Source organism: Heliangelus exortis, chromosome 1 (assembly GCF_036169615.1).
Source record: "Heliangelus exortis chromosome 1, bHelExo1.hap1, whole genome shotgun sequence".
NCBI lineage: Eukaryota > Metazoa > Chordata > Aves > Apodiformes > Trochilidae > Heliangelus > Heliangelus exortis.
The window spans coordinates 134,396,579-134,422,888 of NC_092422.1; the positions used below are offsets into that span (position 1 = coordinate 134,396,579).

At 38.6% G+C, this 26,310-nt stretch overlaps 1 protein-coding gene across 29 annotated transcripts in view; it reads right to left on the minus strand.

Annotated features, from left to right (window-relative positions):
* The window catches only part of CACNA1C (calcium voltage-gated channel subunit alpha1 C), a 475,146-nt gene that overhangs the window by 145,055 nt on the left and 303,781 nt on the right, over window positions 1–26,310 (minus strand). For 17 of the 29 annotated variants that reach the window (XM_071767699.1, XM_071767734.1, XM_071767674.1 and 14 more), the window contains exons 6-8: window positions 24,311–24,472; window positions 22,258–22,454; window positions 1,881–1,984 (exon numbers count right to left, since the gene is read on the minus strand). In XM_071767699.1, the coding sequence (XP_071623800.1) occupies window positions 1,881–1,984; window positions 22,258–22,454; window positions 24,311–24,472 (463 nt within the window). Of the gene's footprint in view, window positions 1–1,401; window positions 1,506–1,880; window positions 1,985–22,257; window positions 22,455–24,310; window positions 24,473–26,310 lie in introns of all 29 variants that reach the window. The other 12 variants (XM_071767749.1, XM_071767851.1, XM_071767801.1 and 9 more) reach the window with 1 other exon arrangement.

Sequence of the window (26,310 nt, forward strand, 5' to 3'; positions counted from 1 at the left end):
TTTTACATTTTAAAATTGTACCCTGAGTATCACTCTCCAGATATCCAAACACAGATTATTGCCTGACATTTCATTAGTGGGGATTTTTCACCACTCCCATTAACAGCTTGGAAAACCTTCTCTTTGCAGCAGCTGTCTTAGTGGAATGTATTCTTCAATGAGGTAATGAAGATTGTCGTAACACCTCCTGTAGGTCTGCTATTACCTGTCTCTTTGCAGACTGTAGATCTTAGGCCAATTGTGGATCTTCTTCTCCAGTCCTACTACTGCCCTTCTATATTGTTATACTGAGAACATAATTTCTGTGAGGCCTCAAGTCCTCTCTATGGCTCCTAGATAATTTTGCCTCTCTTATCAAAAGATAAGGAACAACAGGGCTGCCTGCTCAGGCAACAATGCTCTGGCCAAATTAATTTAGCACTCGTTAAAGGAGGCAGGATGTTAGAAAACAAAGAAAAGGAGAATGCATAAAAGTCCTCATGCCATATTTATCCATGTACATAGAATGGCTGAAGGCTCTCAGTCATGTCCAAATATGGAATTAGGAGCCTAATTCTAGGAGATCTTTTTTTAAAAATCTTGCGAGGAATGTTTGCTGGCTTGATTCCTCTAATTATGTGGGTCCCCAGGGGCAGTAAAGTTTTTAACTACTGGGGAAAATATCAATTGTTTTTAATCAAAGCTACTAACATGATGTTTTGCACTGAGTCATACTGCAGAACTGAAATACAGCTAAATGTCTCGAGGTCTTAGAAATTCTGACATACTGGAAGGAACTCTCCTGATTCTATGCTGATCCTTAGAAAAGGTCAGAGAAAAATGATCTTTCCTCCTGGCATCATTCTAGGCTTGTAATCTGCACAACAGAGAGGATGTGCTTATTGAGGAAGAAACATGCTCAAGGCACTCTCCCAAGAAAATAGTTTCTCACTAGATTGTGCTTTAGAGACACTTAGCAATGTGACAATTTCTCATATGAGAAGACATCATTTGGCTGGAACCTTATCCCACAAATATGAAGTGATTTGTCTCCTTCACCCTTCAGTCCCACTGACTTCCAGAGATTTTTCTATACTCCCCTTTTGCTCTGGTGAATGGTATGCTTCACCCAAAGTGGAGCTAGCATTGTCCTCTTCCTGCAGAGTATGAGTAGAGGTTTTGGGAAGGTGAACATGTTACAGGCAAAGGTAGTCTTCTATTGCTTTGATTTAGTCAAAAGATGCCTTCCATGCCATTAGGAATGCCATATTTTGCTCTTACCACCACAACAGTTTAGGCCTTCTGTTAAGGTTCCTGAGATCAACCCAACACTTCCCATTGTTTTGGTAACCAGAGAGGAGGAAGAGAAATACAAATTTTAAAAAATAAACAATAATAAAACATTTTCCTGGTACTGCTTACCCGCTAAGTACACCGAGAACCAAGTTAAGTACAAAAAATGACCCTATGATGATTAGTGTAACAAAATAGATCCAGGGCCAGTCCCTTCCTATGGCATCATTGACCTGGAAGAGTGGAATGATAATTAGTGAGACAAGCTCAGATTCTGAGCACTGCAAGGCTCCAGCCAAAGAGATCCCAAGTCACCAGCAGTAGGATTTTCAATAGTCAGTTTTGTGGAAATTTATGACAGGTTGACATTAGCAATTTTGAATGCCCTGAGGTTGAATTTCTTTTCCAGACAATAACATCTTTTTTGTTACCTGTATTTTTATTTGCAATGTTTGAACATTTTGTCAAAATTTTTGAGAGCTGATGTGAGACTTCCTGAGGTTCAGCTTTTTAATCCCTCTGAAAGAATCCTGGTGACAGGGAAGAACCCTTATTATGGAGTCTTGCCCTGTAGCATTGGAAAAAGGACACCAAAACTGTCAGCTTACCCGCTCAACACACCAAGAACCAGATTTAGAACGAAAAAGGATCCAAAGATGACCAGACTGACAAAATACACCCATGGTAACTCATAGCCCATAGCGTCCTGCATCTGGAAAGACGAAGGAAAGTTAGAAGACAGAGAGGAAAAGCAGAAATGATTAGGCAAAGGAACAGATGGAAAGGTTTGTAAACAGAGCCTGTAGTTGGTTTAAACATAACTATAGCAAGTGCTTCTGTAGGTTCTTTCTGATGTGACCACTCCTTTGACTGCTTTTTCCCTTTAGCTGTTTCCTTACAAGCAGTGATTAATACAGGCTGAGATATAACCATGTGCCATGCTGGCACATCTGTCAATGCTTAAAGTTGTGGACTGTCACTTTCTGGAGTTTAGCACAACACAACAAGGGCCCATCTGATGACTTCTGAACTTCTAACCATTGCACATACGTATGACTCTGCTGACAGTGAAAATATTTCTAGTTTTTGTTAAGCATTGCCACATTGTGTTGTCAAATCATCTTTACTTCCCATATGTAGCACAGGTACATGTACCTCAGAGAAAAGCATGTTATAACTGGGCAAATACTGATCTTTCCCTGGCGATGCTCTGGCAATCTTCACAGTTTAGCACAGTGAGGGCAGTAGCTGAATGCTTTGGAGGAAAGTTCTCTCAAGGCCTCCCATGTTCTGACCTGGTCAAGTGTTTCCTAAAGCTTTCTTACAAACTTCCCTCTCTCCTTGAAAGATGAGTCTCTCCTCTAAAATGTGATTCCTGCATAACTAGAGAATTTGAGACTGCAAACTGAATGAATGACCACTGGCAAATGAAGCGACAGGGCTATTGTTTTAGCACCAGAATCTACATTATTATTATGTGTAGAGCAACTCTAGCACATAAGATACTGTGTATATTCTAAAAGCATCTAGCACACAAATACTATTTTATCTTTAAGTCTCCTTCAGAGTTCCAAATTTTTGAAAGTTGCTGGATACCTCAATAGAATCTCACTTTCATGATGTTATCAAAAATATCAGTCTTTTTCTTTACTTTTCATGAACTCTTATCTCCTGAGCCAGACATAACATCAGTAAAGGAACAGATGGTGGTTAACATTTTCAGGAGCACTAAAATGATTTATGAACATATATTGCAGATTTGGAAGTATTAAAAGGCATAAAGAGTCTAGGTTCCTTTGTTTTCTATGCTTTTGAATATTTTATCATATGTTGTCCTCTCTTTCCAGGAAAAAGATCTCTCCGTTGCAACCTAAGCGTTTGTTGTGATCTCAGAAGAAATATTCTCCCATTCATGGGCACTGTGACACTTCAAAGGAGGCTATCTGACTCAAGATCCATAAAAACTCAGGAAAGGAATTTTAGACCTTCAGTAAGACAACACAGGAGAATAACACTAACATAATGAGTTCTTTGTGGATGGAAGTGCATTATCCATTTTTCTTTCAAATTACAGTCATTAAAGCACTTGTCTGGCAATTGACCACAGTCAGTGGGTCAGTCTAGAACTCTATCCTTCAGCTGCAATTGACCTGATGTAGATCTGTTAAAAAAGAAGCTCAAAATCTGCATCTTTGAAAACAGTTCATCAGCTCCTTCCTCACAGGTCTAATACATTTGGTGGTCAGAAGATAGTACCTGAAAATCTAACATTCTCTAAGCATATTAACCAACTTCCCTTTCAATACTTCTGTGGAATTGCTCTGTTATTTTATAAATAGTATGAATGATTCTTTCTGTTCGCAAGCTATGTCTCATCCCACATAACCAAAATGTAGAAAACTCTGGTGTGAAACACATCAGTGCTTTAAAAAGAACAAACCAACAAGGTATATAAAGTTGGAATCAAATATTCACCTGAAATCACAGTGGAGAAATCAGGTAGGCAAAATGTAGCTGCCTAAGCTGGAATTAAGTAAAGAAATGAGACTTAACATCCCCTCTCTTTTACAAAGAATGAGACTACCTATATAAAGCAATTCACACAAACAGTGAGTATGGATGACCTGGTAAAACTGTGACAAGAATTTAGCAGTGCAGGCACAAAGATGACTTGCCTTCCCTCTAATTATGATAGATGGTGACAAAAAAGCACCAGCTTCAGGTATTTATCTATCCACAGTTGTTTGGGTTTTTTTTGTTTGTTAGGTTTTTTTTTTCCTGTTAGCTGGGAAAGTAGAACTTTTTAAAGCTGTGGTACAAGTGAATCCCAAATAGCAAATGCCAGGCTACCAGGAAAAGAATTAAGGTGCATGTCAGGACACGTTCTCTGGCAAAAAGAAATTTCCAGATCACAAGAAGCTTCCACTGTGGCCTTGCTAAAGTATATAGCTAGAGTAGAGTGTACTTTCACTATTCCCAATGCCTGCACTATTGCATAACAATTGTACCAGTTAGCATCAGCACAAATTAGTCCTGAGCAACAGACCCACATTCTGGTACAACACAGCATTTGGTACTTCTCAGATGTTTAAGAGATTGGCTTTTCATCTCCTTTTTATTGCCCAGTCCTATACATAACAGAGAATCTGAGAGGCAGAGAAACTTCTCAGGTGCAGAGAAACCATCAGTGTTTAGCAGATAGCTGAGCCTGTCTGTTCGGTGCTCTGTACTCCCTCATTTCGGTGCTCTCACTTCTTACATTCTTTTGTAGATGGCAAGATTATTCCATATAATGTGGGACTGAGCCACAAAAGACATAAATGTATGCTATATCTTGATACAATATTAGATATTTGGTAAATTATGTTTAGACTTTGATAAGGAAACAATACAGTGTGAGCTTACTCTTTGCTCTTGAAAAACATCTTCAGGAGAAATGCAGAAGTATAAGCTGCTTGACAGAAGTTGGGGAAAAAAAGAGAAATAGACTTACTCAGAACACTAACAGCAATGTTTCAACATTTAAGAACCATTAAATTCTTGGCTAAGATTGTATGGTTCCAAATACCCAGAAATGCTTCCTCCAAAATGGAAGTATCCTAGAAGCCCAGGATGCACCATCCTCAACTGAACAATGCTCCTATCCAGTTACCATTAAAAATCTTGCACTTGTGTTTGAGTAAAACTGCTTCCTGGAAACTTATCATTCTGTGAATATGTAGCTATTTATCATGTGTGTATGGATACACATGTCCTGTTGACAGCAGCTGGAGGCTTTCACTGCAAGAGTAACTAAGGTGGTAGAGCTGATTTTTCCTAATTATGCTGTAGAAGTGGAGGAGCCACAGAGGGTCATATGCTCACTACTGAGAACAGAAAAAAAAAGATATACGAAATATATATTATACTGCTGTCCACAGTGAAAATAAAGGGGTTGTATTGGGTCAGTGTGGTGGGATTTTGGTAGGAGTGCAGAGGCACAGGGGTGGCTCTTGTGAGAAGCAGCTGGAAGCTCCCCTTGTTCCAAAAACACCTGGATGTGCTTCAGGCCAAGGCTGAGTCCATCAGCAACAGTGGTAACACCTCTGTGAGTGACGTATTTGAAAAGGGGAAAAGGAAACTAAAAGATCTGCAAGGGAGAAGGGAGGAAGTGCGAGCAACATCTGAGCAGAGACACCAAGACTGGAAAGGAGGTGGAGGAGGTTCCCCTGCAGCTGTGGTGAGATGGCTGCTGTCCCCTGCAGCCCATGGAGGATCATGGTAGAGCAGCATGTGAAGGACCACAGTGGAGCAGATGTGGACCTGCATATGTGGAGGAACCCCTACCAGAGGAGGTGACTGCACCTGAAGCAGGCCATGACTGTGGGAAGCCTGAACTGAAGCAATCTGTTCCTAAGGGACTGCGGGACCGGTGTCAAAGGGGTTCATGAAGGACTCTCTCCTGTGAGAGGGACCCTATGTTGGAGCAGGAGAAGAGTGTGAAGAGCCCTACACCCTGAGGAGGACAGGAGCAGCAGAAAACGATGTGTGATGAACTGACCCAAACCCCCATTCCCTGTCCCATTGTGCTGCTTGGGGGGAGGAGGAAGAGAAATCATCAGCAATGTAATTTTGGCCTAGTAAGAAGGGAGGGATGGGGAAAGGTATTTTAAGATCTGATTTTGTATCTTATTTTCCTGCTCTGATTTGAATGGCTACAAATTAAGCCGATTTTTGTTTTCCCCAAATTGAGTGTGCTTTTCCCCTAAACATAACTGGGGAGTGAACCCTCCTTGTCCTTGTCTTGATCTACCAGATTTTTGTTAGATTTTCTCCTCCCTGTCCCACAGTGGAAGAAGGAGAGATTGAGTAGCTGTATGGTTCTTTGTTGCCTGCTGGGCTTGAACCACAAGAAGTGTTCAGTTGTAGGTGACCTCTCTAGGCTTAACAGTATAACTCCTAAAATATAGCTCATCTGTCTGGTCACTGAGTGCACCTCTTTTCCCTGAGCGATTACTATTAACCAAATGAACCTTAAACAGAAAAGATGAATCATCTTCTAAATTTACAGATATGAACAAAGATTATCAGCCAGTGTAGGTCTGAATTATAGAGTTCCTTTTAGAGTCAATTTAAGCATGTATGAGACGATTGCTAGGTCAGTTGTTAGCACAGCATTGGTTGGTACTCTGCATATTGTCATTTATAAAAGGAGCTTCACTTTCTGTGTCAAACTGCCTGACCTTTCACAGCTCGTATCTAAACACTCACATCTGATTATTCTGAAAAGTGAGAAAGTTGGTACATTTCTGAACATCAATTTCTCTTCTCTCAGAAACATCAGAGAAAAGGATCTTAGATTCCTTCTCATGATTTGCTACATTTGCTCTCTGGCACCATGGGGATATAATTTTTTAGCTCATTTTGGCTTCAGCTTTCCAATCTCTGAAGTAGGATACTACCTTGCCTCATTGGGTACTGTCAAAGTATCCACTTAGTATCCTGATGACAAGAGCGTTTTTGAGAATAGTTGAACTTTGATAGTCCTTGATGGATCTCATCCTTTGCCAAAGTAATCTTAATTGCTATCACGGCTATGATATCGATACTATAAATGTCCAGTTGAAGTTTTTTTCAATAATAATCCCCTAGAAATTTTTAATTCTGTGATTTGCTGATCACAACTAAAACAAGCAGATTCAGTAGGGCTGAGGAATAATAGTCTATTTCTCTCTATAAACAGACATTTGTGTTTGCCTTCTGCTCTTTCAGAAGACTTAGGTGAAGACACACTGATAAAGCCACCAGAGATATGTATCCTTTACTTGTTTAGACATTACTTTTTTTCTCCAAAGAACAATAGTCCAGCACATTTTGCAAGTATCTTGTTAATTACACAGGCTTCATAGTTCAAAGATAATATTAGAGGCATATTATTTTTTAACATAATGGTTAAGCATTGCCAAGCACATAGTGGAGGTCTTTCAGTGACTTAATCAGAGAGGTAGACACAATACTCTAAATTCTGCTGACTTTACAATTCACACCCCCACACCCTGGCACTTTAAGCCAAATGTCTTTCAGAAATAACTGAAAGTTACAGGAAAAGTTTAAAGCATCGTAGAAGGACAGCTGTCACTGGAAACCAGGAAGCTGAAGTAAAAAAATTGTCCTGTTCAATGCACAATACCGGAGAGCTGCAGCTTAATGGAAAGTATGTTAGCTAGGGCACCAGGGATAGGCTTCCATCTCTTGCAAAAATTTCTAACTGGTTTCTAATGCCTATAAAATCTTAGGATAGCCTTTTTAAAATACAAGTGTAGGGCATCAAGTATTTGATAAGGAAGTGTATAACCTTTCACAAAGTAACATTAATCAAGATCAGAATGCTCAAGAAAATTAAAGAAGAGTAAATTTGGCTATTTTGTGTAGAAATGCTATTTTATGCAGCCTATCTGTGGAATTCATTGCCTCAGAAAGTTATTTAGAAAAATTTAAAGATTGTGGCCTGTAGCAAGATCACTGGCTGAAACCAAGTCAATCTTTCTTGTAACAATATAAAAATTGGAGAATATTGGAAGAAGGAGACAGAAGAAAGAGGAGTTAATTATTGTCTCTGAATATTATTTCCTGCTTTTCAATTTGAAAACCATCTTTTTTTCAGGAAAAGTACTTAAGCACCTTCATAACTTAAGGATTAATAGAAGTGATTTTCTTATCTTGGATCAAAGATCAAATGTTAGCTTACTGACAAGCATGGCTCAGGTGATATATAAGGGCCACTCACATACCAATGTGAGATTTAGATACTGATCAGTAATGAAGATGTTTGGATAACAACATAAATTTTCCTTTCCACTCCCCTCCTTCTCTTCACATGATTATTTAGGTGAATCAGTTTCATTCATACATATGCTCATGGAATTACAACTTTAAACTCTGCTTAAATAACACTAGAAACTTTTTATATGCGATGACATGCTGCTTTGCTCCATAAGGGAAAAATGTTCTCTCCCAAATTTTATAGTCAGAACTTAGGTTCAAAAACAATTTAAATAATCATAAGATGGAATGTCAACTTTCACAGCTATGGCTGTGTTAACAAAATTAAAGAAAAAAAAGTCTGCATAATGGACAGTCAGTAAACCCTGCACCTCGGGTAAGGTCTGTGTGGCCTAGAAAGGAAAGCACTCCTACTCTTCTATTATTTATTTTACTTCAGTTATATCTTTGCATTGTTTTCCTGATAGTTAAAGCTTTACTTTTTTCCTGAAACTTCACAATGGGCTAAAGGCTGTGAATTCATATAGTCAGGGATCAAAAAATGTCTCATAAAACCAATGTAATCTTTTTGAACTAAGTTGGGGTGAATTTCCCAGAAAGTGTCTAGGTACATTTGTCCAGTGAAGAAGTGAAATTCTGAAATATTTATTTTTCTGCCTTTCCTCATGCTAGATATATCAGCAAAAACAGCCAAAGAACAAAATATTCATCCCACACAAGAAATAGGATATGGCTGGCAGTTCCTAAAAACATCCACCTGGCAACTGTAAGTGGCAATAGCATGATTTTTGAGGTTGTTCTACAAACTGAGAAGAAACTGTTTGTCCAGTGGTTGACTTCTCAACTGCTGATCTGATCTGTGTTTAAGAACACCTTGGCTCCAAAGTGCTTGCAGCCTTTGGCATAAAAGATCTTACTAGTAGTCAGAGCAGGCAAACAACTTGTGATGTGAAGGTTTGACTCCTTTCTTTCACTCAGCATCTCCTTATGCATCTAAGACATCTGACAATTGTCATGCTCTTAAACAAGTCACCTGTAGGTAGTTGGACTGTAACTATTGAGACTGTGATATAAATAAACAAACCCCTAAGTATGCAAAAATGTAGTATTGTGGGTTAGCTCTGGTAACAAATCCTGCATATTGTATTTTTCCTGTGATCTCCAAACAGTACGCTGCCTATGTTATAATGTTTTTTCATGTAATATTTGTGATAAATATATTAATTATGCATCTTGCAACTTCTCGTAAGCCCCACTGTGCTTAATATTGCGTTTAACAAAGAAATTATTCAATGTCATTTACAATTTCTGACTTTTCCACAGAACTTTAAATGCCAATAAGAAAAATGTCAAGGAGGTGACAAATAACTAAATGTATGGTAAAAAGGGACACAGTACTGAAAGACTCTATGTATTTTAGGCTCCATAAGCACTTTTTTCAGCCTGTGGGACAAAGTACCTAATTGCTTCTTTAGCACTGAAATCCTACACATCCTGGATCTGCTGATTGGTTTGGAGGCTGAACAGTGTGAGGCTGCTGCATGTCATGTCAATGCTTAAGAAATTCCTGACTGGTCTCCCCTGCACCTCAATTAAGTCTATACATTATACATCCATCTGTCACCAGAAGGAGCAAGAATAGGATCATACTTCCTATTACCTATGGTATATCCTTAAAGTTTGATTTAGATTTAGTAGATTATTACCCTAAAGATGAAGATTCCACTTTGCAGATCCTTCAGTACTTAAAATCTAATTGTTTTATCTTGGTTGTTTTTTAATCCTGTACTCATGTATGTGCATAATTTAAGGTGTATGAATAATTCCATTGAAGTCAACGGTCAGTACTATTTTTACCAGCAGAAATGAACTACTATGCATAAATGCTTTGCTGGAATGGGATAGGGCATAGAACTGGGAGAAATATATGATAAGAAGATAATTATCTGAAGTTCCCTTGGAAAAATTAGAAGTTTAATGTACAGAATGACAGAAAAATAATGAGTAGGTTTAAGCTTTTCAGTCTGGACATTCTAGCGCATCATGAGAAGTTTTATCATTTGTCTTGTCAACCTGAAATAGCCTTTCAGCTTTCTGAGGCTTTAAGACAGGTGATGGAGTGGGAATTTAAGGTCTCAGAGATGACTCAAGGCAGAAGGACAGAGGTGTGGGCAAAAAGCACAGAACTACAAACTTGGTAATAAGCAAAAAAAACCTAAAAACCAACCCCCCCCCTAAAAATACCCAACAACCAAAAAAACCTAAAAACCTCTAAAACAGACCAGGCTTAATTTTACAGACTTAGGAACAATGGAATAAAATTGCTTTTGAATGGCTTAAACCATAAACAAAAGACCCCAAGTTCCTTTGCTCTTTTTCTGGGTAGAATTTCTTTCTATGCATCACCATCATATTAAAGGGACTCCATGCCACATTTGTTCCTTATGACTGTTCTGAAATACCCCACCTGTTGTAGTTGGCACTATCAGACAACAGAGAGACTGGAGATACAGTCTGTAGTTACAGTGGAAAGACTGGAGAGTTCAACCGAGCTTCAGTCTGAACTGATGACACTCAAAGGAAGGAGCACTTGATCAGTTGCTCCACTTAAAAATTATTTATTTTGACAGTAATATTTTTGAAGTGCTGTAGGAGAAGGAAAATTTTAGGCTCAGTTGTTCCTTTGAAGCACTTATTTTTAAGACTTTTTTTACTGTGTTACCTCAATTATGGAATTTTACAAATTCCATTTGTGCATTCTATACTACATATAAGCATCTATAACCTCTTTTCAGAGTGTCTCCAAGAGAAAGGCAAGACAGAGCTGGATGAAGGCAAGTGCACAATGATCGTGAATCAGGGCAGAGAACACTTCAGGCAGGTTATTCTCTTAAATGGTAACTGTAGGATAAATGCAAATCATGTAGGCACGATTCATCATATGTGGGCAGTGGGAAGAATATAAAGATTCCTATGTGTACCTTGCTTCCCCAGTTGTTCCGTAGCTCTGTAGTGATTGAAAGAGCAAATTAAAATTCTACTCTGAGCTAGAAATATTGGCAATTAGTACAGAACTCTGCAGGAGTTAAGTGGAACTCTTAACGGAGAAAGGACTGCCTCAATGAAGACAACAGAAACATCAAGGGAAGAGGTTCATTTCCAACAGAGAACCCTTGAGAAAGAATTGAAGAAGCTGCAGCAATGGGAAAGGAGTCCAGAAGAAAGAAGAAGAAGGAAGCAGACAGATCTGAGAAGATGGAATCTGTGGAGGTTCCTTCTTCACCTGCTGATAAAGACTATGTTGAATCTGCTGTAGATGTCTTCATCCAACTACACTTGCCCTGATCCAGATGAACTATAATTCCTGGCTTATTTTAGAAAAACTTTGGGAATAGATATAGATCACAGATACGCCACCTGACCTCCCTGACAAGAGAATGAGTTAGAACTGATCAAACTTTGCACAAAAAAACCACAGTAAAGGACAAGTGAAAGCAATACGGAGCTTAACTTTAGAGTCATGAGAGTACACACTCCTGTAAAAGATACACCTTGACTGTCTTGAAATTACTGGGGAGACTGTGCAAAGGCAAGAGTCCTGAAGAAGGGCCTTATGAGGCTGCTGCAACCTGTGCAAGAACAAGGACACCTAGGAGCACTGCCTTCTAACCATGGCAGATTCTTAATGGCAAAGTGAAAACATGTAAAATAGCTGTTTGAGGTTCTCTGAAATTATACCATCACAGTGGAATGCCATTTCATTGTTATATGAGCTCCCTTTAATGAAGGACACAAAAAATATGTGAAGCAAACTGTATTTGCTTTTGTGTTGCATACCGTATGCAGGAAGTACACTGTTACCAGTAGAATTTGCCAAGCACTGAGTCATATTTTCAACACTAATTAAATAGTTGCCCCACCTTTTCAAGGATACACACAGTTTCTCAGCTGGAAATGACTGTATAAAGTCTGAGGCACATTAAAAACCAACTTTCAACAACCTAGCTCTGGATTACTGACTGATACTGTATGCTGACATGGAATCCTTCCACTGTATTTTTAGGCCCCAAGTATATAAGCACTAGATTCCACAATATTATTTCAACCTTTGCTAAAGAGTTCTATATTTGTATTTCAGCTGTTTTCAGTTTGGGTGCACATTGTTTTTTGCAGTCAGCTGTTCTTTAACAGACTGAGCTATTATGACAAATATAAGGTCTCTGTCTGAGAACGGGAAGAGAATTAAAACTTGTATTCAAATACCATCAGGTCAAAATGTCTGTGGTACACAATGATTGAACTGTTTTTTCACTGCCATCTATTTCTGTTGAAAATGCTTAGTGGTCCTATACTTCTATGTCACAGTAGCTTGTGCTTGCTGGAGAGGTAGGGAGACAATATTGACTTGGGTATGTTTACTGCTGTCTTAATTAAAGCACTAATTTTGAATGGCCTTCAGACAAGATACTGTGTAACTTCAACTGATAGCAAAGGCCACTGGCATTTGACTTCATAATTTTAATTTCAAAATATAGGAAAACAAATTAGGCTCGTGCTTGACTTAAAGAGAACAGCAGTGTTACTGGGTTGTGTTTTCACAAAGTTGGAACATTTATTAGCATTAATCATGTTCCAAAGAGATATGTATTACCATGGAAAATCAACTTTCTGAAAAGTGTATTTTGCTTACAAAATCTCAACGTATTAAATTTTGTTTGTGCCAAGTACCACCTGGAAAGTAGTCAACTTTACTAGGGGAGGGAAATCAGGAAACTGTTATTTACACCTCTTCCCATCTCACCTGTCTTCTCTGCTGTCTTGTAGTTCCTATTTTTCTGTGAAAACTGGAGGGGGCTACATATCTCTGCAGCATGTTTGGTAAAACAGGGATACTGAACTCTCACTGAAAACATTAGTTTCACAGCAAGAATTCCTTACATCAGAAACAAATTCTGAGCTCAAACAAGCCTCCTGCTTTGCCATCTCACTCTCTTTCTCCATGTTTAGTATGTAAAAGAGAAAAAAATAATTAACTGTATTTTGATTCTGTTTACCATAAAACATGTTACCCTGTAGTGAAATATTGAAATGCATTTAGTGCCAATGATAAAGCAGCTCACATTCAGGAGTGTGAGGGAACTGTTGTACTTTGAAGTTGTATATATGTTTGCTGCAGGGTTTTTTTTGTTTTGTTTTTGTTTGGTTGGTTTCATTTTGCTTTGCTTTGCTTTGTTTGGGTTTTTTTTGTTTTGTTTTCCAATGGTGGCTCTGTGTCCTACAGGCCATCTGGGAAAGAACAAGCCATACCCTGACCCAGGGAGAGCTCTTAGAGACACCAGGCTCAGACGTAAGCAGGCCTTCAGGACTTTCCAGAAACAGCCTGGATGCTGAACCAAGCCCTTGTTCTTGATCCATTCTGCTTGTTGATATAGAAGGCTGACAGAACATTTCCTTGCCTTCCCCCTACTCAGTAGCTAACACCAATAGTGACATGAGTTTTGACTTCTTATTGCACTACTCTTTTTGGTTCCTGAAGAGTAGATCTACCTAGAGGAGATTCATGTCATTGATTCAACTGCAGTGTTCTTCTGAAAGTCAAGTCCCTACACAGGTAACAGCACCCACTAAGGCTCCCCATTCTCTCCTGTGGCTGATTATGTGAGTGGATTAGCTTGGTGAGTGAATTTTCAATTTGCAGAAACACCATTTAGTGACCTCCAAAAATTGTTTGGACTTATTTGACTTAATGAGGATTTGAATTCAGGCTCTAGAGGCAACAAGTCACAGAGCTTTAAGTGAGTTGCCTTGCTTCCACCAAAGTGTGTGTAGGTTTTTTTTTTTCCCTCTAAAATGAAAAAGTTGATCTTCGAAAAATTCATCTAAAAGCCCACGGGCTACTTAGTCACAGGGCTGATAGTTCTTTCATTATAGCTACTTCAGCAGTTCTATCTCTTACTGCTGCTCAGCTATTTAAAAACCTTTTCATCTTTGAAAGGCTTTGGAAATTCACTCCAAAAGAATAAAGTGCTGATTTCAAGCATGAAAATATCCCCTGGGATGGTGGATTTCTAAATCTGGAGATTTCATTTAATCTTAAAATTCTGGGCTATCCCTTCCTGTCTCTGTTTACTTTATATTTGCATTTGCATGGCTGATTATCCAGAAAGGATTTTTCTGCCTGTTTAACTTTCTGCCTGTTTAACTTAAAATTGCTATTTTATAACTACTTCTATTTATCTCATTGCAGACTGATAGCAAATGCTACCACAAGTATATCAGAACAGCACTGATTGATGCATTCACAGGAATATACAAGCACATACTGTTCATTGATTTACATAGTCATTTAAGTCCTTAAAAATAAAAATAATGTAAAAGAGTACTGTAAGCTGTAGAGAATCATGACCTTCTTTAAGAAATGGAGACATGACTCTCAACTTTTACAATCGATCAGTATATCCCAATTTCCTGTGTAGCCAATTCCCAATCTATGATATTCCTAGAAATCCATTCTACATTTTAGGTAATGAATCCAGCTTTTAGTTGTGAAATCACACCCCAAATTCTTAAATAAAATGTACAATACCTAGCACTCATGGAAGAAAGCTAACAAACCTTTATATGAAGGCACACCAGCCACTCACACTGTAGAAGCACTTGAGATGCACTGGAGAAACTACTATCAAAAATCTGAATGAGGTGCAACTCCATTACAAGCAGACAAGACTGCTGCATCCTTTTTCTTGTGAATTTTATCAGCAACACCCAGTAGGCAAGCTCATCACAACATCTGTGACCAATTTTGTCTAGATATGCTCTAAAAATCCAAACTGTGGAGGTAATATGGTAAATAATCCTGTGGTTGCATACTAAACCCTTCATTTTCTACTTCTGGTTACTTTGTATCTTTAGGAATCTTTCTCCAATTTTGGTTCTAGGTCTCCAATTTGAGTGCCATTCCAAAGTTTGGAGAGGAGTTCTAGAGGAGGCCATGGGCACAGCTGTGCTATACACTTATGATGGTATGACCATACATCATAATGACCACTTAAGTCCCGCTCAAGCAGCGACTCTATGGAAGTAGATTAAGCAAGCCAATACTAGTAGCCCAATTTGCTTTGCAGGTAGGAAGATCTTATTCCCAGTAAGACTGGTGAGAGAATGGTTATATTGTCCTTTGTCTTGAAAACAAGATGTTGAAATGGGTTGAACTCAAAATACATGAGCTTCATAAACACTTCTAGAGCCACCGCTTATGTTCTGACCTTGGGTGTATTCCCCTATCTTTTTCTTTGCCAGAGCCTAGATAATGAACCAAAACAAATTTGTCTACTGAGTATGGGTTCAAACTTAATAACTCCATGCGTGATTATTTCAGAAGGTAACGATTATCAGTTCTTGAAAAATTGGTAGTTGGGCCCAAGCAGTGCACCCACAAAGAGAGGCACTCAAATTCCTAAGTCATATACAAGAATTCCAGTAGCTTAGGTCTTGATTTCATAGCTCTGGAATAGAAGATTAAAGCTTAGACATAAAAGGGTCTCTGTAGTGATTAGACAGAAGCAATTAAGGAACAGTCTAAGGAAGAAAAAAAGAGGTAAGAATAGAGAAAGGGCAACAGAAAGACAGGGCTGTTAAAGAGGTCCTTCCCAAGCAGGAGCACTGGGCAGAGGCTCTCCATTAACACCTCTACATAACCAACCCAAAGAACCTTATTTTTAAGGGAAAGTTTCTTTTCCTATGGAGGAAGAGGACTGAGAGGTCCAAAGTTGAGGTCTGAAGGGCTCATGAAAACTTCATTTTGCACAATAAGTGCCTATTTTGTGTTGAATAGATGTTCAGCAGTAGGTTTTTGTGGCAAGAGGCAACCAGCAAGTCACTGCTGTTACTCTCTTTCAAGGCAGCAATACAGACAACCATGACAGTTGCGAATGTTATTATTCAGGAGAAAAAGAATACAGATTTAAGCCAGCATTTACACAAATTGAGTGGGGACACTATTTTTTCAGTGCATTAATGCTATGGCCCTTCAGTGCGCTGAACTATGGGTCCTCTCCCCTTACCTACCACTGTTACAGCAGATGGAGATGAAACAACCTCTGCAGTCACAGAGATGGGTTGCTCATACCTGCGTGCTTATTCTTTGTAATTTTTTCACATCCATGCAAAACCCTGCCAAAAAGATGATTAAAGAACCCCAACCCTCAACAATAAAACCCCGGCATTTTATTGGAGGAGTGGGGGTGGATGAGGAATAAACACCATGGAAACATGTAGACAGATATATTCTTAAAATCAGATCATTCTCTTGTGTGGAAAGCCTTGCTAATTCAAGCCTAAGTTCTGCAAGAATAAAGGGTTAGAAGGAAAAACACAGCTGGTGAAAATTGGGGGTTGCAGCTCTGCGTTTAATGTCTTCCACTTTGTGGGATAATTTCTGTATTCCTCACATCATCTTCCTCATTGGCTGCAACAGGCTGTGGAGGATGAGAAAAGCTCAGAAGATACATCAATGCTGTCAGAAAAATAAACTATATCTGTTGTCCAGTTTGTTCCATTTTGATTTCATGATGAGAATTGTAAAAGTGACTGTTAGGTCCAGTTTAAGCTCATTTAGTGACACTTGGAAGTACAGTCTCATAGATTCAGAGATGGAAGTATCTTCCAGGACAGTCTGTTTAACCCATTGCATCTGTATATTCTGCTCTGCGCTGCCCTTGGGTATGTGATGTTTCTGAGTGTTTCCACTGATTAAATCTCACTACATTGTCATTCTCACTACCTTGTGGTTTCTCTACTGCACTGTTTTAGACTACAAAACATTTTCTTGCCTAGGGTCTGGGCAAGCCTATCAAAGATTGTTCAGTTAAATTTCAGAGAGTCAGCTTATTATGTGCCAGTTCAGGCATCTCTTCCAGGGACAGGTTAGCACCCTGGATCTCATCCAGACCTGGCCATAGTCCATCTAGAATAATACCACACTCTTTAGTTTACAGTTAGAGCCTTGAGGTAAACTGTCCCTGGAGGCACAGCATGCTATTTTCAGAGACTCAACCAAGTATTTTGAAGCGTTGTCCAAATGACATGGGACAAAGCCAATACTCCAGGCTCAAGACTGCTCATTATGAACAATCATCAAGCAGATCGAGTAGAATTACATGCTCCTAGAATCCTGGATCCTAGATTCTTAGAATTAAAGCTGTAATGGGTAAGCTGTAATGGTCAAGCAACATGCAGAACATCTCAGGACCAGGTTTTCCACTACCCAGCAGTGTGAACAGGCAATGCAACAACATATGGTTGCATTTTGCACTTGTTTTAATTTATGTATAAAATTGCTTAAATGCAGGGCAGTGGAGAGACAGAAATGTAAAATGGAGGCTGCAGTTTTGTTTGCAGTGTCACAGGGATCCAGTTGCAATGAGCACATTTCACCCAAAGATGAAGGCCTTTCTAGGGACAGGGCACTGTCCGAATTTTATTTAACTCAGAAGCGAAGCTTCCCCTGAAGGACACTAGCAAACTGATTAAAAGTAATTAAAAAGATGCCCCACTAGGGAGCACTGAAAGAACTGAGTCTGCTCAGATTAGAAAAAGATAAGAAAAAAAAAGGGAAGATAACAAATGCCTAGAAATACTTCAGCAGGTTGTTACAAACTACACAGGGATTAATTCTTCTCTTTAGTCAACAAGACAGTAAGAAATAAGGGATTGTAGCTGAGACTGCTTACAAAATACCAAATAACTTAATTTGTAATGTTTAGCTTTGTATCTGCTACTGGAAGTTTCTAAGACTGAGGGGTCTCCAGAAATGGGCCTTGGTGCCTGCACAAGGGAGTGAGCTGCTCATACTGTCTGATCATATACTAAAGAGAGTTTTGAGAATAATAATCTCAGTATTTCTACAATCCATAGGAAAAATTATGATGTGATAAGAGGTACCTGTATACTGAAAGACTCTATGAAGTGACTGCATAAGGAAAAACCACCTGGCAGGTATATTGGGATAAAGTAAACCATGTAAGATGCTGAGGAATCGTAGGAGATATGCTCCTGCAAGTACTTAATGCTCCCTTTGACAAAGAACAATTCTTCACCTAAGAGTCAAGATGGTTGTTTTGCACAGATTTTCATCTGGTCCAAATTAGTTATTTTAGACAAAAAATTGGCTCCTTGTAATTTATTGTCTTACCTGACACTATAGCAATGTCAAACTGTTTTCTCTAACACTTTTTTTCATTTCCAATTTCAAAAGAAGCCAAACTACTCTCAAATCTTATCTGTTGAGTAAGAGAGGAGACTGCAAAGTGCATTGATCTCACTGATGGCAAATCCTTCTAGGGAATAGGTTTTATGCTTTCCTGTCTCTGATTATCTTTTTGGGAGGATGTGGATTACAGGCTGGAAAATAGTACTTTATGAGAGAGGACACAGCTTCACTACAGAGGTGAAAAACTGGAGGAAGCATGAAGAAGGAAGCAGAAAAATATAATTAAAATTTGAGGAGCTACTAAGTGCATTAGGCATTCAGGGCTTGTGGAATGTCATACAGCTTTCTAATTTTTAAACATGCAGGTTTATACTTGCAAAGTGTGGCATAAGACAGATATAGGTTTCATGAAATTACTATTATATTTCTCAGGGCAATGTGTTGAAATGTGTTAAGGTCCCTGTGTTCCTACTGAGAGGAATACAGAGATCTAGGTACCTTTCAAAGCTATTTTTCAGAAAATATGAAGATATAATTGAAAAGCACTTATAGAAACATTCAAACCAAGGGAATTGCTCTGTTACCTAAACACTTCCAGCCAAGTAATTCAGGCCAGAGCTTTAGCTATTGTTCTGCTGAGTTTTTGTTCAGGCTCTTGGTTTCAGATTTAAGGAGGGAAGGAAGAAAACTCCCTACATCCACATGTATGTCCTTGGAAGACAATGACAACAGACACAAATACCCTCATTAGGTATCTGAAAGCCCTCTTGTTGTACACATGACTCCATGTGGAAAATCTCAGCAGCATGATCAAGATTTTACAAAGTGAGATTTTAGAAAGTGAGATGCTGACCTTTTGAATAAATTGGAATTTTGCCATTGACTCCAGCAGGACTCCAGATTCAGCCTTGGTATCTACCCTGAATTGCAGAGGAGCAAAGAACCTAACAGTCTGCTTGAACTTTTAATGCTCAGCACTTTTAAGCTTAAGCACCTTAAGCTTACATAATTAAGCTTAAGGAATGACCTCTGAAAAGCATCATCTACAATTTTCAGCTTCAAAACTGATTTGCAGACAGCATTTAATTCTATTGTTCTTAAACCTGTATTTTTCTTTCAGTGTAAAACAGATAACCAGCTCTCTGCCTCAGAATGTAGTTGGAGAGAGGGAATCTTTAAGTCTGGATTTCTAATTTAATTAACTGTGCAGATTTATTTCCTAATAAAGAAAATCTTAATTTCCATGACCTCACTGTGAATCCAGAAACTCTTTCAAAGTGTTATCTATTTGAGAAGAGAATAGCCTCCTATCTTTGCAGTCCTGTGAGATGTAGTCCCCAATGGGTTGCCTATGACAAGTCTGCTCTTGGCTAAAAAGGCAAAGGCCAGGGAGTAGAGTTATGTATGAGCCAGACTTCACTAATGAAGCAGTAGCTAACACTTGGTTTAAAATATATATTTATATACTACTACACTTACAAAAAGTACTCCTTCACTCTCACAAATTGAAATGTTGCATCTTTTCTATTCTTTACTAAGTATACTTTCTTTTTGATCTGGCTAGTTTAAACTAGATTGCCCTTTCATGGACTATAAAACTTATGGTATAAACCACCATAGAAACACCCACACATAAAATTACAGTGCAAGTGGTTAGAGACTGTTTCTTCACATAAATTTTTAAGTCACAATGATTCTCATAGGTGTGCCCTGCAGTAACTGCCTGATCAGCATCTCACCCCAGAGTAGTACAGACCTCTCTGCAGAAGTAAATAGGCATCTCAGATAATTTATTTGCCATATGGCAAACACTGATCAGATCTGACTTCTATCCACTTCATCCATGTAAGACAAAGAGGCAAAAAGTCAGACAGTACAATAGTACTCTTAGGATTATTCACAGAGGCTTAACCGAGTATGTCTGTCAGCTCAGGTGTTCAGGTATTTACTGAACTTTGCATTTCATGGCCTTTAAATATAGGAGAGCTGTTATTTCCTTTGCAAACTGAATTTCTCCCTCCTCAATTACTGAAATTTCATCTGCAGTGCTAACTCTTATCTTTTGTAGTCTTGTCTAGGAATAACAGGGAAGTGATGAAAACAAATATTTATTTTGTTTCCAAAGCAAGCATTCTATCAGAGCCATAATCTAAAAGGCTAACTACATGAATGCCCCTAAAAATAATGACCATCAATCTGTATTAATTTCAGGTCTCAATTCACCATACTGCCCCTAAAGAAAAAATACGAGCTCAGAAAAACAGTGAAAAAAAGCTGGCTGGATACCAACCAAAAGCTAACAGCTAGAATCCAGGTTGCTGCAGGGATGTCATAAAAAAAAAAAATCAGACCATCTGCAGCAGTCACGGTAGAAAACCATTTAGCAGTGAGTATATGCTTTTGGCTCCCATTATTAGACAACTGATAACTGAGTTTTGAATGATTCACATCCAGTCATGCAAAAGATGCATGGACCCAGAAGTGTGGGGATTGGCAAGATCTTTCATAATACTTGCCTTTGGGGAAAATGATGAGGACTTGAGGATAGATTTCATATTATTAAATATACACTGCCCAAACTATTTTCATGTTTATTTCTGATACATTTTACTTTCCCTTTTTTCCCCCGAACTACCTATAAATCCTCTCAATCACAAGAAGACTGAAGGAATATGAGCTAAAGATGAAAAAAAGACAGGTAATATTATATATAGTCATACTTGAGTTGTGGAGCAGTTTTGCCCAGTTTCTTTTCTGACTGATGTTCTCCATTATTTCATTAATCTATACTCTCTTTTCAAGTAAAGGCAATTTTTGTGCGTTGAGACTCAGACTCCTTTTGTGGTTTGAACTCTGCTTTATCTCAGGCATTAGAAAGAAGCTAGAGTCACAGTTCTAATCCTAATTTATGAGGATAGAAAGACAACTGTTAACTGTTCTACATAGAGGCTATCTATTGCAGATAAGCTAAATCTTCAAAAGGAAATCTTGTACACTCTAATTCACTGGTGGGTAGAAGGCAACTTCTTATCTATTTAGATAGAAGTTGATGTTGACTGATCAGTCCAGATTATCCTTTGTGTGCTTTGGGTCATCTTGAGTTAAATTCCATCATGCACTCTAGCATATACTACCATCTTGGAGAACCAGCTGTCATGATATACCAGTCTTCAAAGTTAGTCAGAGTTCAGGTTACCAATATATAGGTGGGACTGAACTGTGTATGAATTGAATTCCTGGACCATAACATATTGCTGAAAAAGTTGATGGCAAGAGCTGAATCCTGAAGCATGTTTATATCTTGTTTACAGGTGAAAGCTAAATCTGATTTTAACTCCTATGAATTTCACAGCACATTAGGAGCTGCAGGGTAGAAACCAAAGGTATTGAAAATTCCACTGATAAGTTAAAGAACAAGATGGGACTGAGTTTAGATTAAAGATACAATGAATGTTTCAGATAAACCTGTAACCACAATCAACACCAGTATCAGAGTTAGGAGAATTTCTTCTAATACTATTATGATAGAAGTCATAATCAGGAGTAGAGCTGTCATGAAAAGGGATTTGTGAGGCCTTTCTTATAAACACCTATGAGCTGATCAGTATGTGATCAATGTGCCTTTGTAACAGTAATGTCTTGGGTAGAGCATACAGTTATCTGGCACAAATTCTTCTACATTAATAATCTGGAGATGTAAGAGATATTTCACTCCTGCAGAGAGGGTCTTTGCATGCCATGCTACTCAACAAAGGTACATTTGCAAATCTCCAAACCAAGAGGCCACATGCCATCTTTCAACTTTAAAACATCAATGGAAAGTTAACATTTACATTTAGCTGCATCAGATAAGCCTTCTTATTTTACCCACCAATATTCTGAGTTAATTAAAGCTCCATGCTAGAAAACATGCCTTTGCTATATAGAAGAAGCAAGAGAGCTAAAGCTCTGAAGTTCCAGCATAGCCAGGGTACCTGAGCAGCCCTTTTAGCTCATCATTTTCGGATACGTACCCAGTACAGCACATCTGTCCAGCCCTCCATGGTGATGCACTGAAACACTGTCAGCATGGCAAAAGCAAAATTGTCAAAGTTGGTAATGCCGTGCTTGGGACCCTCCCAGCCCGCCTTGCACTCTGTGCCATTCTGACACTGCCGCCCATGAGCAGACTGGGGGGCACAGGGAGATGGATCATCTTCTGCAGGTGTATCTGAAAGGAGAAGAGGGAGAAATGAAGTGAATTCATTGTTATTTGACACACTGGTAAGCAAGTGAAGGAGATTTGATTTTAACATATATTTTGCAGTGAATTTGACGGATTCGTCAAGGAATACACAAGAAACTATTAATTTTAATGGACAGAGGGATGCTTTGTTATGCTTCACTTTCTTTTTTTCAAAAACATTGGCCAAGTTGTCAATTTTTACAGTCAAAACTCTCTTTCAACATGAGTGGGAACATTAGATAAAGTCTATTACACTTCTTTGGGCTGCATGTAATAACCTGTGCTTTCACACTGTAGTCACCTGGCATCAGGGTTAATATTGGAAGGGAACTGCAGCACTGACTGGCTCCCTGTTGAAGGAGGCTGAACCCCTGCAGCAGACAGGCTTCAGTGCTCTGAAAATAGGTTGATACAGTTCTGGGCCACTGCTAAACTACATCAGTCTTTGGAAATCTCCTCTATTGGAGTTTAGAAGCTGTGTGGCATTTTATCAATAGCCCAGTGGCACTCAGAAGCTCTGTGTGGCTCTACTGCTTAAATCCACCTCTCACTATGTACAGGTGTTTCCAAAGATTTGCAAACCCATATAATAATGTGCCTAGATGCTTTGATACATGTAAAATGATACAGAAAGCATTTTTATAAAGACACAAATTCCTGCAGTAGGAATTTGCAGATTTCAGTGCTTATTGCTATATTTTTAACAGGTGCAGGTATGCATGTGCAGGGTAGCAAGTAATTATGTTTGTTTCTATCTTACATGGAGAAAAATGTAATTTTCCAAAGGTTTTGATCATATTATGATCATTAAAGCATACTAGAAATAGTAATATTAGAATTAGATCCTATAATGGATAATATTTATAGACAGTATGATATATACACTTTAAAGATGTAAATCAGACTATTTGCTGTAATTTTAGCATTCTTTCCAGAAAATGAAATCTTCCAATGTTACAGAAGTAGGAAATACAGAACTTCTGAAATAATTTTCTGCTGTAGAATATTTTCTTGGTTGCAAGTTTAACTGGGCCCTAGACAGTGGCACCCACCACCACATGGGGAGCCACAGCTGCTCAGTTTGTATTAAAAAAACCTAAAAAGTCACATTAGGCAGTTAGGTGAGTGAATGACAATAAAACTGAATTATTTTAAAATGCAACTTTTTCTTTCTGTAAATAATTTGAAAGTTCTTTCCTGATAGATTTGGAGTAAAAAGTTTTTTCTCAATATACTTTTACTTTTTTTGTTAGCTGCAGCAGTCATAAACTGTGATTGAAAAGAAAATAAAAAATGCAAAAAAAAAAAAAAAAGGGTTCTGGGCCTCAACTAGATATTCCTTTACAATTATACAGTTTTAATATTAAGATGTATCCTTGTACAAGACTAATAAAAAAATGTAAGAACTGTTAATTTCCATAATTCCGTCTCTTTCAAAGTTCAGTCCACCAGTGGTGAAATCATCATGGTGTTGCCTGAGCTTCTACTAGGCTTGTTAAAGAACTCAAGCTGGCTTGAAGTGCCAAAGATGCGTATTAGAGAGTCCATTGCTGTGTTCAGCAGGAATTGGCAGTTCTTGCTTGTAGCCTTTACAGACAGGCCAAGAACTGAATGCCCAAGATGAGCCAGCTAAACTCTCACCTTTAGAGACAGTCCCTCGACATCAAAAGTGATTCATAACCAAGGAGTAGAACAAAGGAATCACTGCTGTGAAACCCCAGACAGGTACACAGCAATAAGTGACAGCCACCCATCTTCTGTGCCACTGCAAGTGCTCCATTATATAAAGGGAAAGCCTATCTCAGAAAATCTTCCCATGTACAATAAAGTGTTACCCTTACCTATAAGTCCCCCTTGCACATGGTAGCAAGTTTTATGCATCTTCCCCATGAATAACTCCAGTCCAATGATGGCATAGATAATAATGACAAACAGCACCAGCAGGGCAATGTGCAACAAAGGGACCATGGCCTTGATAATTGAGTTTAAAACCACCTGGAGACCTGAAGAGAGAACAGAAGGAAGTACTTCTGAGCAAGAGAACAAAATTAAGAGAGGCTATAAATTGCACAATAACATGTCATTTTTATTTCATTTTCCCTCACTTGAACTCGTTATCTCTTTGATGTAGAGATGTACATTTACAGATCACCTCCTTCTAGAAGATCCCCAACATTTCATAAATTTACCATCACAGACTAAAGTAAACCAGGTATTTCCTCACCTGTCACTGAAATACCAACACCTTGGGGAGAGAACACATTAGCTATTCTTCATGTTCTTGAAAACCAGTCCTAAGCTAATCCACAGACAGTACTGAGGAGAATGAAAGCATAGAAAAAACAAAACCCATCCAAAACTGAGGCAGAAGATGGTACATGATGGTAAATGCTGGGGCACCACACAGCTTCATCCAGAAGCATGGGGAGAGGTGGCAAACTGTAGTCTTCTCCCTACTCTAATTCTAGATTCTTCTATGGGTCAAACCAGTCTCAAGCAGACCCTGAGCTGCTGTAGGACCACCAAAGCCATACTGACTGAGAGCTCCTGGACCTCTCAAGATCTCTCTGCATTTCAGATCTACCTCACCTTACTTCAGCCTGAACAGAGGGAGAATCAGAAGTAGTAGATTTGCTTTTGGCCTAAGATTTAGGCCAAATCCACTCTAAAAGAGAGGTTATCCAGATCCCCAGAAAGGAGTATGAAAAAATATTATTCACAGTGCTTGTTAAGGCCTGAGACTGGTGTAAGTCCTAATCATGAGTGAGCCATGCATTTCCAGAATGGCCCAGTAGAGGTGATCTGTAGCAAAGTTTGCTAAAGTGCAAAGATTTTGTACCTTCAGATGCAGTTAACCCAAGCTGTAGATTCACCGGCCTTTCTCTGTCTCCTTCTCCTCATTTGTAAAATCAGAATAACAAAACCAGCCTCATAAGCCTTTAGTAAGGGTTTACATTTACAAAAGTCTTAAAGCTATTATCACTGGTGGCACTGATGCCAACCACTGTCACTGGCAAGTTGTTAATGTTGGAAGAATTGAGAGACCTTTTGTTTGTAGTCTGCAAATAGCCAGGTCAGAACAATTACAAGCTCATGATTTTGCTACAATTGAGAGCCAGAAACGATTAATGTCTCCTGCAAATGCTGTCATGTCTTCAGAGAAACTGACATGAGCTCAGTTTGAGCTCATTTGAAAAATGAGATCCTTGAGTTGTAAATACCTGTTATACATCTGCCATGAGAGTTTGTGGTTTGTGACAACTATTAACTTCTAAAATGTATCATCTGATTTTAATTTTTGTTACTTTTTTTTTTTTTTTAAACTAATTTAAACGCTTTCTAATAAGAATGACACACCTCTTGATAAGCAATTTCACTTGTAGGCAATCCTCTTGTCAACTCACAGCTAAGGCAGAGATTTTGCTTTTGTTTCCCAGCTATGTTGGAACACAGCAGAAGCCACCAAAGGCAGCATCAGCTGCCAAGCCAGAAAGATCATTCATTGCCTGATAGTAACACAAAGCTGGCTACTAGCACCACTGTAGTCAGAACATTGGATGAGGGGCCTGCAGTCAGTTCAGTTATCTGTTAACAGTTCATCTAAAAAAGGTTCACCCGAAGGGAGTAATATTCATCATGGAACATTCTGGCTTTCACAATGAGATCCTTACATGAAATACAATAGTGACATGATGAAAACTCATCCTATATAAGAGTGGGGTGTTCTAGCTACTCTGGATAAGCAATGTCTCTGGCAAAAAACATTACCGTGATGTAGCTTCAAATAAAAATAAATCTACACAAAGACACAAAAAATGCCTCCATATTTCAAGAGTGTTGT